Below are 14,304 nucleotides of genomic sequence, written 5' to 3'. Positions count from 1 at the left end.
CGCTAAGTACATCGTTCGCGCTCAGGTCAGTAATAGTACTGACCTGAGTAAACACGCGCCATTTAATCCCGGCGCGTGCTTGAGCTGTGATAACTGCTGTTTCTGACAGCACGCTATCACAGCTTAGTGTGCAGGGACCGATCGCGGTGGTCCCCGCCGATTAACCCCTTAGAAGCCACGTTCAATAGCGATCGCGGCTTCTTAGGGGTTAAGCTGCCATCGCCGGCCTGCTACACGATAGCGGGCCGTGATGGCTACTATGGCAACCAGAATCCTAACAATGGACTCTGGCTACTCCATCGACGGAAGCCTAGTGGGTCCCGACAAAATCAGGACCCACTATGCTTGCTGTCAGCGAACAGCTGACAGCTCTAATACACTGCACTACGTATGTAGTGCAGTGTATTAGAATAGCGATCAGAGCCTCCTGCCCTCATGTCCCCTAGTGGGACAAAGTAAAAAAAGTGTGAAAAAGTAAAAAAAAGTTGTGTAAAAATAAGAAAATAAAAGATTTAAAAGTAATAAAAGTAAAAGTCCCCCTTTTTCCCTTATCAGTTCTTTATTATTAATAAAAATATATAAATAAACTATACATAATTGGTATCGCCGCGTCCGTAACGGCCTGAACTACAAAACAGTTATTTATCCCGCGCGGTGAACGCCGTAAGAGAAAATAATAATAAACCATACCACAATCACAATTGTTTGGTCACTTCACCTCCCAAAAAATAGAATAAAAAGAGATCAAAAAGTCGCATGTCCCTAAAAATGGTACTGATCGAAACTACAGTTCGTTACGCAAAAAATAAGTCCTCGCACGACTTTCCTGATGGAAAAATAAAACAGTTATGGCTCTTAGAATAAGGTAACACAAAAAATAAATTATATTTTACAAAATGTATTTTATTGTGCAAACGCCATAAGACATAAAATAAAACTATAAGCATCTGGTATCGCCGTAATCGTATCTCCCCGCAGAATAAAGTGAATATGTCATTTATAGCGCACGGTGAACGCTGTAAAAAAAATTGAATAAAAAACAATAGTAGAATTGCTGTTTTTTTAGTCACCACGCCACCTAAAATTAGAATAAAAACTGATCAAAAAGTCGCATGCACCCCAAGAAAACTACAATGGATTCCTCAAGGTCTCTAGTTTCCAAAAAGGGGTCACTTTTGGGGGGTTTCCACTGTTTTAGCACCACAAGGCCTCTTCAAACCGGACATGGTGCCTAATAAATTAAATTAAATTAATTAAATATCACCTCTACTTTGCTCTAAATTCCTGTGAAACACCTAAAGGGTTAATAAACTTTTTAAATGCTGTTGTGAATACTTTGAGGGGTCTAGTTTCTGAAATGGGGTGTTTGATAAGGGTGTCTAATATATAGGCCCCTCAAAGCAACTTCAGAACTGAGCTGGAAACTAAAAAATAAAATAACAATGAGGCAATACTTCGCTTCTTACATTATACTGATAATGAGCCGTGCCCACCCCGAGATGACCCCAGTTTTGACCGTTTGTATAAACGGAGACCCCTATTAGACCATTTCAGTGCCCGGTTTTCCCAGCATTCACCCCCGAGAAGTGTATTTCTATAGATGAATCCCTGGTACATTTAAAAGGGAGGCTTCAATTCCGCGAGTACCTGCCGGGTAAGAGGGCAAGGTATGGCGTGAAGATGTATAAGCTGTGCGAGAGTGCATCAGGGTACACCTACAAATTTAGGATATTTAAAGGGAAGGAAACCAGTATTCAGCCCCCAGAATGCCCCCCCCCCCTTACTGGGAGTTAATACAAAAATTGTGTGGGATTTGGTGCACCCACTGCTGGACCAGGGTTACCACCTCTACCTGGATAATTTTTATACCAGCGTCCCACTCTTCAACTGCCTCGCTTCCAGAAGTCCTGCGGCACTGCTGGAAGAAACCTGAGAGGCCTCCCTAAGACTCTGCTTGGGCAAACACTCAGAAGGGGTGAGAGCAGGGCACAATCAAGCAGCAACATATTGTGTGTCAAGTACAAGACCAGGGAGATGCCACACCAGTACCCATGTACCTGTACGAGGTACCAGTACAGGGACCCCCAAACTAGACTGCATCCTGGACTACAATAGGTACATGGGAGGGGTGGACTTGTCAGATCAAGTCCTGAAGCCTTACAGTACTTCTGGAAGCGGGGCCACAGGCATCGTACCAGGGCAACACTTTTTAGGAGAAGTTCCCCAAACTGGCAAGAAGGGAAAAAGTCAAAAGAGGTGCAGAGTCTGCTATAAGAGGGGGAAAAGGAAGGACACAATATATCAATGTGACGCGTGTCCCGAAAAACCAGAGCTCTGTATGAAAGAGTGTTTTAAAATTTATCATCCATCCCTTTATTTTTAATTTACCCCAGTTTTACTCGCTCTGATCCACTTCGCACAGCTTAGCCCTCCTCATCTTTCCCCTCTGAGCCCTGCTGTGTGCCCAGGCAGCTGATAACAGCCACATGTAGGGTATTGCCGTACCCGGGAGAGCCAACATTACAGTTTATGAGGTGTATATCTCCGGTGGCGCATGCTGGGCACAATATATCGGACACTGAATTGGCATATATGTATAGAAAATTGCAAATTTCACTCTGCACCAACTGCTGCACATTATCTTTTACACAATACCTGTGGGGTCAAAATGCTCACTACACCTCTAGATGAATGCCTTAAGGGGTGTAGATTTTAAAACAGGGTCACTTCTTGGGGGTTTCAACTGTACTGGTACCTTAGGGGCTTCTGCGTACAAGACTTGGCACCAGAAAAGCTCCAGTAGGCCAAATGGTGGTCCTTTCCTTCTGAGCCCTGCCGTGTGCCCAGGCAGCTAATAACAGCCACATGTAGGGTATTGCCGTACCCGGGAGAGCCCACATTACAGTTTATGGGGTGTATGTCTCCGGTGGCACATGCTGGGCACAATATATCGGACACTGACATGGCATATATATAGAAAATTGCAAATCTCACTCTGCACCATCTGCTGCGCATTATCTTTTACACAATACCTGTGGGGTCAAAATTCTCACTACACCTCTAGATGAATTCCTTAAGGGGTGTCGTTTTTAAAACTGGGTCACTTCTCGGGGGTTTCAACTGTACCTATACCTCAGGGGCTTCTGCACACACGACTTAGCACCAGAAAATTCCCAGTAGGCCACATGGTGGTCCTTTCCTTCTGAGCCCTCCCATGAGCCCAAACGGCAGTTTATCACCACAAATAGGGTATTGCCGCACTAAGGACAAATTGGGCAACAAAATGCGGTATTTTATTCCTTGTGAAAATAAGAAATTTTGAGCCAAAACTACCTCTTATTGGAAAAAATAAAAAAATGTTTAATTCACAGCCCAATTCAAATCAATTCTGTGAAAAAACTGTGGGGTCTAAATGGTCACAACACCCATAAATAAATTCTTTGAGGGGTGTAGTTTCCAAAATGGGGTCACTTCTGGTGGGTTTCCATTGCTTTGATACCTTTTGGGGCTCTGCAAATGCGACATGGCACCCGAAAACCAATCCAGCAAAATCTGGGCTCCAAAGAACACATAGCGCTCCTTTCCTTCTAATACCTCCCATGGGCCCAAACGGCAGTTTATGGCCACAAATAGGGTATTGCCGCTTTCAGGACAAATTTGGCAACGAAATGGGGTATTTTATTCGTTGTGAAAATAAGAAATTCTGATCAAAAATTACATCTTATTGGAAAAATTGTCATTCTTTTAATTTCACAGCCCAATTCAAATACGCGCTGTGAAAAAACTACGGGGTCAAAATGGTAACAATAACCATAAATTAATTCCTTGAGGGGTGCAGTTTCCAAAATGGGGTCAGTTTTGGGGGATTCCTACTGTTTTGGCACCTCAACACCTCTCCAAACCTGGCATGCTGCCTAAAATATATGCTAATAAAAAAGAAGCACCAAAATGCACTAGGTGCTTCTTTGCTTCTGGGGCTTGGGTTTTAGTCCATGAGCGCAGTAGAGCCACATGTGGGACATTTCTAAAAACTGAAGAATCTGGACAATACATATTTAGTTGTGTTTCTCTGGTAAAACCTTCTTTGTTACAGAAAAAAAATAGAATAAAATTGAAATTCAGAAAGAAAAATGAAATTTTTCAAATTTCACCTCCACTTTGCTTTAATTCCTGTGAAATGCCTGAAGGGTTAAAAAACTTTCTAAATGCGGTTTTGAATACTTTGAGGGGTCTAGTTTTTAAAATGGGGTGCTTTATGGGGGTTTCTAATACATAGGCCCCTCAAAGCCTCTTCAGAACTGAACAGGTACCTTAAATAAAAGGCTTTTGAAATTTTCTTAAAAATATGAGAAATTGCTGTTTATGTTCTAAGCCTTGTAACGTCCAAGAAAAATAAAATAATGTTCAAAAAACGATGCCAATCTAAAGTAGACATATGGGAAATGTGAACTAGTGACTATTTTGGGTGGTATAACCGTCTGTTTTTCAAGCAGATGCATTTAAATTCTGAGAAAATGCTATTTTTTCTAAATTTTCTCTAAATTTTGCAATTTTTCTCAAATAAAGACTGAATATATCGACCAAATTTTACCACGAACATGAAGCCCAAAGTGTCACGAGAAAACAATCTCGGAATCGCTTGGATAGGTTTAAGCATTCCGACGTTATTACCACATAAAGTGAAATATGTCAGATTTGAAAAATGGGCTCTGAGCCTTAAAGGCATGGTGTTCGCAGAAAAACATGTTTTTTTTTTAAAAATTAAACATTTAGTGTGTGGGTGATTAAACATGGTTCAAATTTTTTTTATTTTTTTCACGAGTCAGGAAATAGTCAGGAAATATTATAAATTAATTCTAATTTATAATACTACCCATTTTTGGTCACTAGATGGAGCTAGTTCCCAAAATTGCAGCATTGCAACATTGGGTTAAAAGCCCTCGCTCTAGTGAGCTCTCAGCATCCCCCCCTCCTTTATCCTGGCTAGTGCCGGGATAAACGAGGGGTTTGAAAGGTTTAACCTCCTACACTGTGTGTCGCCATTTTTTGAGGTAACCCACAGTGTAGTAGGTTTACATACAGTAGTAAACACACACAAACACTAACATACATTGAAATGTCTTACCTGCTCCTGCCGCCGCGGCTCCCTCCGGCCCGTCCGCTCCCTTTGCTGCCGCTGTTCCATGTGCACAAGCCGCGACCGGAAGTAGTAATATTACAGTCCGGCCGCGACTTCCGGTCCACAGGAAAATGGCGCCGGACGGCGCCAATTTCGAATAGGACTGTGTGGGAGCGGCGCATGCGCAGTTCCCACACAGACGCCGTACACGGACGTGAATGGGACGGGAGCCGTTCACAGTCCCTATGGGACTGTGGCTGCCGTACTCCATGTCTGTGTGTGTCGTTAATCGACACACACAGAAATGGAACAAAAAATGGCAGCCCCCATAGGGAAGAAAAAGTGTAAAAATAAGAAAAAGTAAAACACAAACACACAAATGAATAAAAACGTTTTTATTAAAGCACTAACATCTTTAACATATAAAAAAAATTATTTGCCATGACACTGTTCCTTTAAGGCCCAAACTAGGCTGCGTCCTTAAGGGGTTAAAGGGAACCTGTCCGCACGTACATGCTGCCTAAGGCCCCATGCACACGACCGTAAAATCGTCCGTAATTACGGACCCATTCATTTCTATGGCCGACTGACACCTTCCCGTATACTTACAGGAAGGTGTCCGGGCTGCAGAAACTTTCTGAAAAAAATAGGAGATGTCCTATTTTTTTATTTTACGGACCGTGCTCTCATAATTTATAATTCGAGCACAGTCCGTAAATCCGCATGGCTGTCAGTGGCCGGCTGTGCCCGTAATTACGGGCACAATCGTGTGCATGGTGCCTAAGGCCCCATGCACTCGACTGTATTTGCAACTATCCATAAATACTGTCAGTAAATACGGATCTGTAGTCATCCGTATTTGATCTGTATATATATGGAAGGGTGTTCGTAAATACGGTCCATATTGCATCCGTATTTAATCCGTATATGTGGATCCGTAAAAAAAGGGAGGCTTCAAATGATGTCAACAACATGTTGCATAGCAACACTTCCGTAAATACGGACGGTTTACGGATGCACATCCATAGCCGTCCGTTTTTACGGAATCGCCCATAGACCTCTATGGGAGAGTCCGTGCCGTATTTACGGACAAGAATAGGACAGGTTCTATCATTTTTTTTTTAGCACGGACACCCATCAGTAAAAATACTGAAAGGTGTCCATGGCCAATAGAAATAAATGGGTCCGTAATTACGGATGAAATATACAGTCGTGTGCGTGGGGCATTAACCACAGGGAGCATGATATAGAGAGAGGCGCCCTGATTACACTTATAGGCTATGTACACTTTTGAAAACTTTTTTTTTTTCTTTTTTTATAAAAATGTGTATTCGTGTTTGGTGCAACTTTCTAATCAGGGTATGTTCAGACGCTAAATAAAAAACGGCTGTAAAATACGGAGCGGTTTTCAAAGGAAAACAGCCTCTGATTTACAGCCGTTTTTTACGGAGGTTTTTCGAGCTGTTTTTCTATTGAGAATGAAAAACGGCTCGAAGTGACATGCACTTCTTTTTTACAGGGCGCTTTTTTAAACGCCTCGTGGGAACGAAATTTCATTTTTCCCAATCAATGGGTACATGTTTGGAGGCGTTCAACCCCCGTATTTTCAGCCATTCTTCAAGGTGTTTATGACCTGAAAATAAACAGTGTGAACATACCCTTACTTTTTATTACAATTTTACTTTTTGAGATACAGCTTTGTATCCTGTAGAGCAGCTGTATCTTGCACTGAAACCTGTATCCGTCAGGTCAGCGGGTCACGCAGGATCCACCTGTTATCCATCACATGTAAGTTATGAAATTAGATGTGATCGGTAATAGCTCGATCCTGCATGTCAGAGACACGCAGGCCCGCTGACCTGACGAATACAGGTTTTAGCACTACAGGGTACACGAAACGCGCATTGGGGTGCTTCCTTTTTCCAGGCTACCCAGTATGTCCCAGTTGGACATACGAAAAAAAAAGATGCCCAGTTGTCCATTTCAAAGCTCATTTGCATATATGTAAAATAGCTCATAACTTGGCCAAAAATAACGTTTTAAAAAAACACAAAAAACTTTACTGTTATCTACATTGCAACGCCGATCACATGCAATAGGAGATAGGGATTTGAGAATCTGGTGACAGAGCCTCTTTAACCACCATAACCTTGTTATGGACTTTAAATGAGTATAATATTATTTATGATATCCCTGTTTGGGACTCTAATTATATCCACATTTGGCCGGGTGCTAACTTGACCTTTTAGGACTGTCTAACCACTCGCGATCACTCTTTAATGACGGTACCCTCTTTTCTGTGAATGTATTTACGCCAATTGCTAACTGTCTACATCTTCCCTTACGTGGTAACCACTTGCGTAAGTATTGGTATGCAGTATTGCTTTGACTCCCTATACATATTTGGACAGGGCACTGCTCTCCCATATTATTATCATGCCATTTTAATTTGCACTAGTGCATTAAAGACTATGTGCTGCTGTGGTATTAATTGTTCTTTCAGGGTGGCCGTTATACAGTTAAATCTTGTTCGGGTCCTCTGTTGATATTTTTCTGTTTTCATATTATAAATCGTGTCTGACTCCTGTTTCTAGTTTTTTCTTTTATATATGATCTATTGGAGTTTCTATTCTGTTACAATTTTTTTCCCATTTTGGATGTAATTCCGGGGTAGGGAGACAGACAGGTGAGCCCTAATCTACCCGCCACTCAGTCCCTGCCTACTTGCAAAGGCCCGTCCTAGGCGACGGCGTACAACTGGGCGACGGTCCCTACGCTCACTATGTGCACGACAGACAAACAGACAAGGGTACACAGAAGCCAGGGGAACGGGGCAGTTGCCCACGGCAACGCCGTGAGCAACAAGAGTAGTGAGCGAGCCGAGTCAAACCAGGAGTGTACGAGGTACCAAACGCAGAGCAGGAGAGTAGTGAACGAGCCGAGTCAAACCAGGAGTGTACGAGGTACCAAACGCAGAGCAGGAGAGTAGTCAGTAAAGCCAGGGTCTATATGGAGCAGAGGACAAAAGTACAAGCAGCAGCAGCAGATCTGGGAAACCAACAGAATCACAGGCAAAGGAGGAGCAGGAAGTGAAGGTATAAATAGACAGAGGGCGGGAGCTAGCGCCGTCTGGCCAGGCTGTGATAGGCTCTCCCACTCCTCAGCCTCCCAGCCTGATTGGTAGAAGGAGGGGTCACTCGATCAGACTTAGGAGCAGGTGCAGACTGACTAACCACGGGCGTCGACACAGAAGCTGTGTCTGGCAGATCCTTTACATTGGAGGTCTTTAACCATACGTAGGAGTCACCTAGCCAATGACCTGTCCTGTGAGACAAATGTTTATTACAAATACAAATAGGGAGAGATCTGTCAATCAAGCTGAGCCACGCGGGAGAAGACTGAGGGGAGCTGCTTATCGGACACTTCTCCTCTAGCCCGGCACTTCACATTACACACAAGCCAGTCTTCAAACTATGTTTTCTCTAAAATAACACAGAGCTTAAGTGTAAAATATTGTTTAGTGTAGTCAAGGCACTTGTCGATTATATCCTGCTGCCCGTGGTTAGAGCAGCATTAACAGGTCCCGTTTTAATTACCGCCCTGATGTCACCCTGTCATTTTGATACCCTTTATTTCATGTCATTAGTGTAGTCATAAACTAACCTTGTGTCTTGTGCTGTTTCTCCTTGTGATGGCTTCTATGTTACTATGATTTCATGTCAATGAGTTTACAGTATCCTATAATTAATGAATAAACTCTTCACAGCCAGATCTTGTCAAGTGATATTCCCATGATTTCGTGTGATACTGTAGTACCTATTTTTATTCAAGAGGGGTTTTCCAGTTGTATGTACATAAAACTCCAATTGTAAAGCTCTGCAAAAAAAAATCAAGATTATTTAAATTCTTCACCATTTTCAAGACCCCTGTTAGTGAATGGGAACATTCTTGTTCACATCCAGAAACTGAAACCCCATCCTGTCCCCATGCTTCTTACAGCTCAGGGTCTGTTACACTGAGTCTAAGCAATCCTTCGCTAAATAGCTTAGACTGTAGACTGATACATTTTACCTATACTGATACATTGTAGCAAACTATCAGCTGATGTATTAAGTTTACTGAGGATTTCCTAGACTGCCTAGATTACCTATAATTCTATAATGGTAGCATGCCAATAAAAGACAAGATACTGGGTAACATCACAGATGCCATCAAAACAGATAGCATGCTTTATGACACTATATTAAGCGACTTGGTTGGAGTAAAATCTAATCTTAAATGGTTTAATTTATTATGTCACATGGTGCAGGTCCTCTTCGCTTGTGGGTCAAAGGTTAGAGAAAAATGTGCAGCAGACTTTATAAACTATAAGTAAAAGCAGTACAGCAGGTAGAGCGCGATTAGGAGTTTGCTGTATTTATGAGCCCAGTGCTGCCCCCCACTTCTTTTTTTTTTTTTTTTTTTTTTTTTCCCCTCTTGCCCTTCTATACACACATACAAAAAGCTGCAGTGACTCAGCCTTAAGCTGGCCATACACTTACAAAAGCTATTCCTCCCAACTCCCCTATACACATGTACACTCGGCTTGGATGTGTGTGCCTGTGTTTTCAATGGTAGAGGGGAACAAGCCACTACCAGACACCTCAGGCCGTGGCTCATCACCCACAGGAATAAAGGATCAGGCATGTTGAATTCCAACATGACTGATGCTTCTTTACACTGACATCTGCCATAGGGGAATACCCATACACATTAGATACTCGGCGGATTTGGCTGACTTTCCTCTAATGTGTATGGGAACCCTGGGAAGGGCAAAGGGAAGTTGGGACAACACCGGCTTATAAATACAGAGAACTCATAAGGTAGCTATGCATAATTTATATATGTATAGTTAGGACAGAACATGAAAGTGGGAATAAACAGCCATTTGTGTATTTGCAGGCGTTGGATATAGTGCGGAACACCATAAATGATGAAAGAGTGGAAATTTCAGTTCTTAACTCATTTGATCCTCTACCTATTAGTCCCTATGATGAGTCAAACTTCGGGTACCAAACTTTGCAGCGCACCATTCATTCTGTCTTTTCCGGAGCACCAGTTGCCCCAGGTATTATTGTGCTAGCAATATATTATCTTCTTAACTCTTCATCACCAGTGCTACAGACTGCAACTAAAATGATATGTGATAAAAAATGAAAAGTGGTGTGATGCTATTTGTAACCGCTTTTAGTGCTCTGGAGAGTACCAGCTCTCTGGCTACTTCCTATCAACCAAGAAAAATCACTATTCATTTGTCTTGTGTGTAAACCATTTGAGAACATTTTTCTAAACTAGTGCACAAAAAATGAGATTGAGTTGACCATAGTAACCAATCAGGCTGCTTCATTTTTCAAAAGCGTCAAAAATGAAAGCGCGAATCTGATTGGTTTCTCGAACGCCTCCAATCACTGTTCATGCTGAGAAAACATTTAGGGTATGTTCACACGCAAACTCAAAAACGTCGGAAAATACGGAGCTGTTTTCAAGTGAAAACAGCTCCTGATTTTCAGACATTTTTGTAGCAACTCGCGTTTTTTGCGGTGCATTTTACGGCCGTTATTGGAGCTGTTTTTTAATGGAGTCAATGAAAAACTGCTCCAAAAACGTCTCAAGAAATGACCTGCACTTCTTCTTTTGACGCGGTGTCTTTTTACTCGCCGTATTTTGAAACCAACGCGTAAAATTACGCCTGCTGGGAACAGAACACCGTAAATCCCATTGCAAGCAATGGGCAGATGTTTGGAGGCATAATGGTGCAGTGTTTTTAGGCGTAATTGGAGGCGTAAACGGCCCGAATTACATCTGAAACCACTGCGTGTGAACATACCCCTACTCATAGCAATGGTAACACTTGTGCATTTTGACTAGAAGAACACCATGTGTTTGCATTTTATATAGCTCAGAGCTAACTAATGTCTACCTTGTATATTTCTTTAGGTGTCTGCATTGGAAATACTGACAGCCGTCATTTTGTCAATCTGACTGACAGCATCTATCGTTTTAGTCCTTTCACATTGAAATCTGTAGATCTGAGCAGGTACGGGATGACCGATAATCCACAGAATAGGTAATAAATATAAAATCGGTGGGGGTCCGACTTCTGGGACCGCCACCGATCACCAGAACGGGCTTGCCGTTCCCGGAAGAACCATAGGAATAGAGCGGTAGTGCACGTACTCGATCACAGCTCCATTAATTTCTATAGGGCTGCCGAGTGATATCTTCGGTAGCCCCATAGAAATTAATGAAGTGGTGGCCAAGCACCCCCCAGGAACGACAAGGTAAGCCTATTCCCGTAATCGGTGGGGGTCCCTACGGTCAGACCCCCACCAATTCTCTATTTATGTGGATAGGTGATAAATATTAATTATGGGTAAACACGTTTAAAGAACTGTAAGGATCTGCTGCTACATTTTTGGTGCCAGATACCACAAAACACCTTCAGAAGTTTTGTGGAGTCCATGCCTTGACAGGTCAGAACAGTTTTGGCGGCACGAGGGCGACACTTTACAATATTAGGTGGGTGATTTTAATGTTATGGCTGATCACTGTATATCAATAGGGACTGGACATAATTCTTTTTTATGATCAGTCGATTAGACAGGTCAAATTACAGTGATTGGTAGGACATCGGACTTCTGGAACTCCATTTCCAAATTATGCTATGAATTGAAGGCTCCAAGTAAAAGCTGCATTTGTGCATCCTATATTTTTAGAGATAAATGGGTGCGAAGGAAAAATTATCCTATAATTGATTTTCATTTCATTTTCAAAGTACAGAAATATTGTTAATAGCTGTTTTTAAATTAATTTGCAGTTTTTCTATATCCTATATAAATACCTTTCTAATCGGCTTCTCTGAGTCCCCCTTTGGGCTGCTGCTAATCTGGGCTTCTGAGCAGAATCATTCTCCTTCCCCCCTCTGGTAGCCGACAATATAGTCTCTTCTTCCTCTGTATATAGGTAATGTGAAATCCAGAGTAGTGAAGGTATATACTGTGTGAAATACAATAGTAAAGACTGAGTGGGCATGTGCAGGGTTCATATCTGCTGCCAGGATGCAGAGCTATACAGTCCTAACAAGCTGAAGAGTCTTCTCAGCTATATTGCCATGCTACTTCAGAGCCACTGCTCCTTCCCTGACAAGCAGGGCAGAAAGGAAATTCTATTTTCTTCTCTGCAACAAAAAGAGGATCACTATTCGGGGACCTGGCTGTGGGGAGAGTGACTGAACATGTGTGTCCACCAGCACTATGCTCAATAGTTTGTTGTGCACATTTCTATACACTTTGAACACTAGGTGGCGCCATACTGTGAAAGTAAATGTCAACTCTTCACTGGATCGCTTTTTTAACAGCATGTGAATGTCAAATATTGTTAATTTTCTTGCTATACAATGAATGGCATTTAATGGCGGGAGAACCCTTTATATTCACAGGTCATAAAAGTGAAATATGAACAACACCTTTAAGTGTTATATGTAAAAAATTTAGACTGCATTAGGGTATATTCACATGTGGCAGATCTGTTGCAAAAGATTTTGCGATCGTCCAATTAATCTGAATGGGGCTTGCAGAAATCCATGCCCATGCTGCATAAATAATTGTACAAAATCCCAGCACTCACGTTCCTTTCCACGGCACCACTCCGATATCGGAGTGCCGGCCAACCTTTGGATTATAACATGCTGTAGAAATAACCCCATTCAGATGTATGGAATTTATTTTCAGCCACAGAAATGTATGCAAAAAATCTGCTGTATGGATACCCTTAGTATAACCAAGGGTTGCTTTTTTTTCCTTCAGGATCCATGGGTTGAACGAGCGCATTTCTTTGGCGGGCTTAGAACAACTTACACAGTTCTACTTTCAATTGATCCAGAATGCTGACTCTGATAAAGTTCCTGTAGCTCACCGAGCCACCCATGAGCTATAATGATGAAAAGGTTAAATGTGCTATGATTAGTCTGGCAGGAATCCTATCTGCACTACACTAATGCACCAACAGGTCCTATGACTTTATTTTTAAGCCACTGATTTATTGCTTGACGGTTTCATTGTTTGGTTATTTGGGTAAATTCATTTCAAACTTGAATATTTAATTTGTTGACCAGAAACTATTTATTGAGGTGACATATTGCTGCTAATTGAAAACATGTTTGGTCAATTGTGACATCTAATTACTAATTTTTAAAATGTGATAAATGCAAATGCCTGAATAATAAGTACTGAAATAACTACCACTTTGTTGTAATGGACTGCTAAGTCAAACAGTCAATACAACGATAATACAGCTCCGCACTGGATGGTACAGTACAGCCACGTGGAAAATGCTGAGGTGTGGGCTATCCCTGTAAATGCTACACGCTTGAAGAACATAGGTGGTATATATATATTTTTTATTTTTTTTATTTTCAGAATTTTGATCAAAAATACAAAGAATTACTGGCCACCGGTCTCTAGTAAAGTGCATTTGTTTTGAAAAAGCACAAAAAAGTATTTTTGTGAATGTTTGTTTTTTATAGATAAGCTAAAGGTTAATAAAATAACGGTTTTATTTTTGTAACCTAAATGCCCAATAAATAATATTTAATTAAAATAATTAAGTCAAATTTTGGTATATTCTTTTTTTGTTTTCTCTTTTTTTAATAGGGAAAATCTTTTTACAGTATTAATGTAATAGACTTTTGAGTGCAACCTCCTTTAATACATCCACATTTACCAGACAATATAAATCAAACCGAAGCCAGGACCAACCTAAACTAAAAGGAAATCTGTAAGCAGTTTTGAGGCCTCAAAACTGCTGACAGATTTCCTTTTAAACACCATTCTCAAAACCCTATTGTATAGTATGCCCCTGCACCTGTGCTTCCCATATATGATAACACTATATCCCTGCATTGGTGTCAGATTCCCCTAGTATTCATACATTACCTCTGAAATATGATTTCATCTTGTATCCTTCCCTTTTTTCTATCATGTCTAATTTGTGTATTCTCTAGTGTGAAAAATTGATCGATTAGATCAACTATACAAAATGCTGCCTTAGGCCTGATTCAGACGAACGTGGCGTTTTTGCGCACTCAAAACACGCAGCGTTTTGCCTGCGCAAAAGCCACTTACCTGCTCCGTGAGGCAGCATCATAT

The 14,304-nt window shown here is 41.5% G+C and overlaps 1 protein-coding gene across 1 annotated transcript in view; it reads left to right on the top strand.

Annotated features, from left to right (window-relative positions):
* Positions 1–13,759, top strand: part of PM20D1 (peptidase M20 domain containing 1) — a 47,405-nt gene extending 33,646 nt beyond the window's left edge. The window contains exons 11-13 of the mRNA XM_075850712.1: positions 10,061–10,226; positions 11,096–11,195; positions 12,964–13,759. Coding sequence (XP_075706827.1) covers positions 10,061–10,226; positions 11,096–11,195; positions 12,964–13,093 — 396 coding nt within the window. The 3' untranslated portion in view covers positions 13,094–13,759. The remainder of the gene's footprint in view (positions 1–10,060; positions 10,227–11,095; positions 11,196–12,963) is intronic.
* The last annotated feature ends 545 nt before the right edge of the window (positions 13,760–14,304 follow it).

This window comes from Rhinoderma darwinii, chromosome 2 (assembly GCF_050947455.1).
Source record: "Rhinoderma darwinii isolate aRhiDar2 chromosome 2, aRhiDar2.hap1, whole genome shotgun sequence".
NCBI lineage: Eukaryota > Metazoa > Chordata > Amphibia > Anura > Rhinodermatidae > Rhinoderma > Rhinoderma darwinii.
Note: the sequence above shows the minus strand (reverse complement) of the source record. Positions and strands in the feature narration are given on the sequence as shown.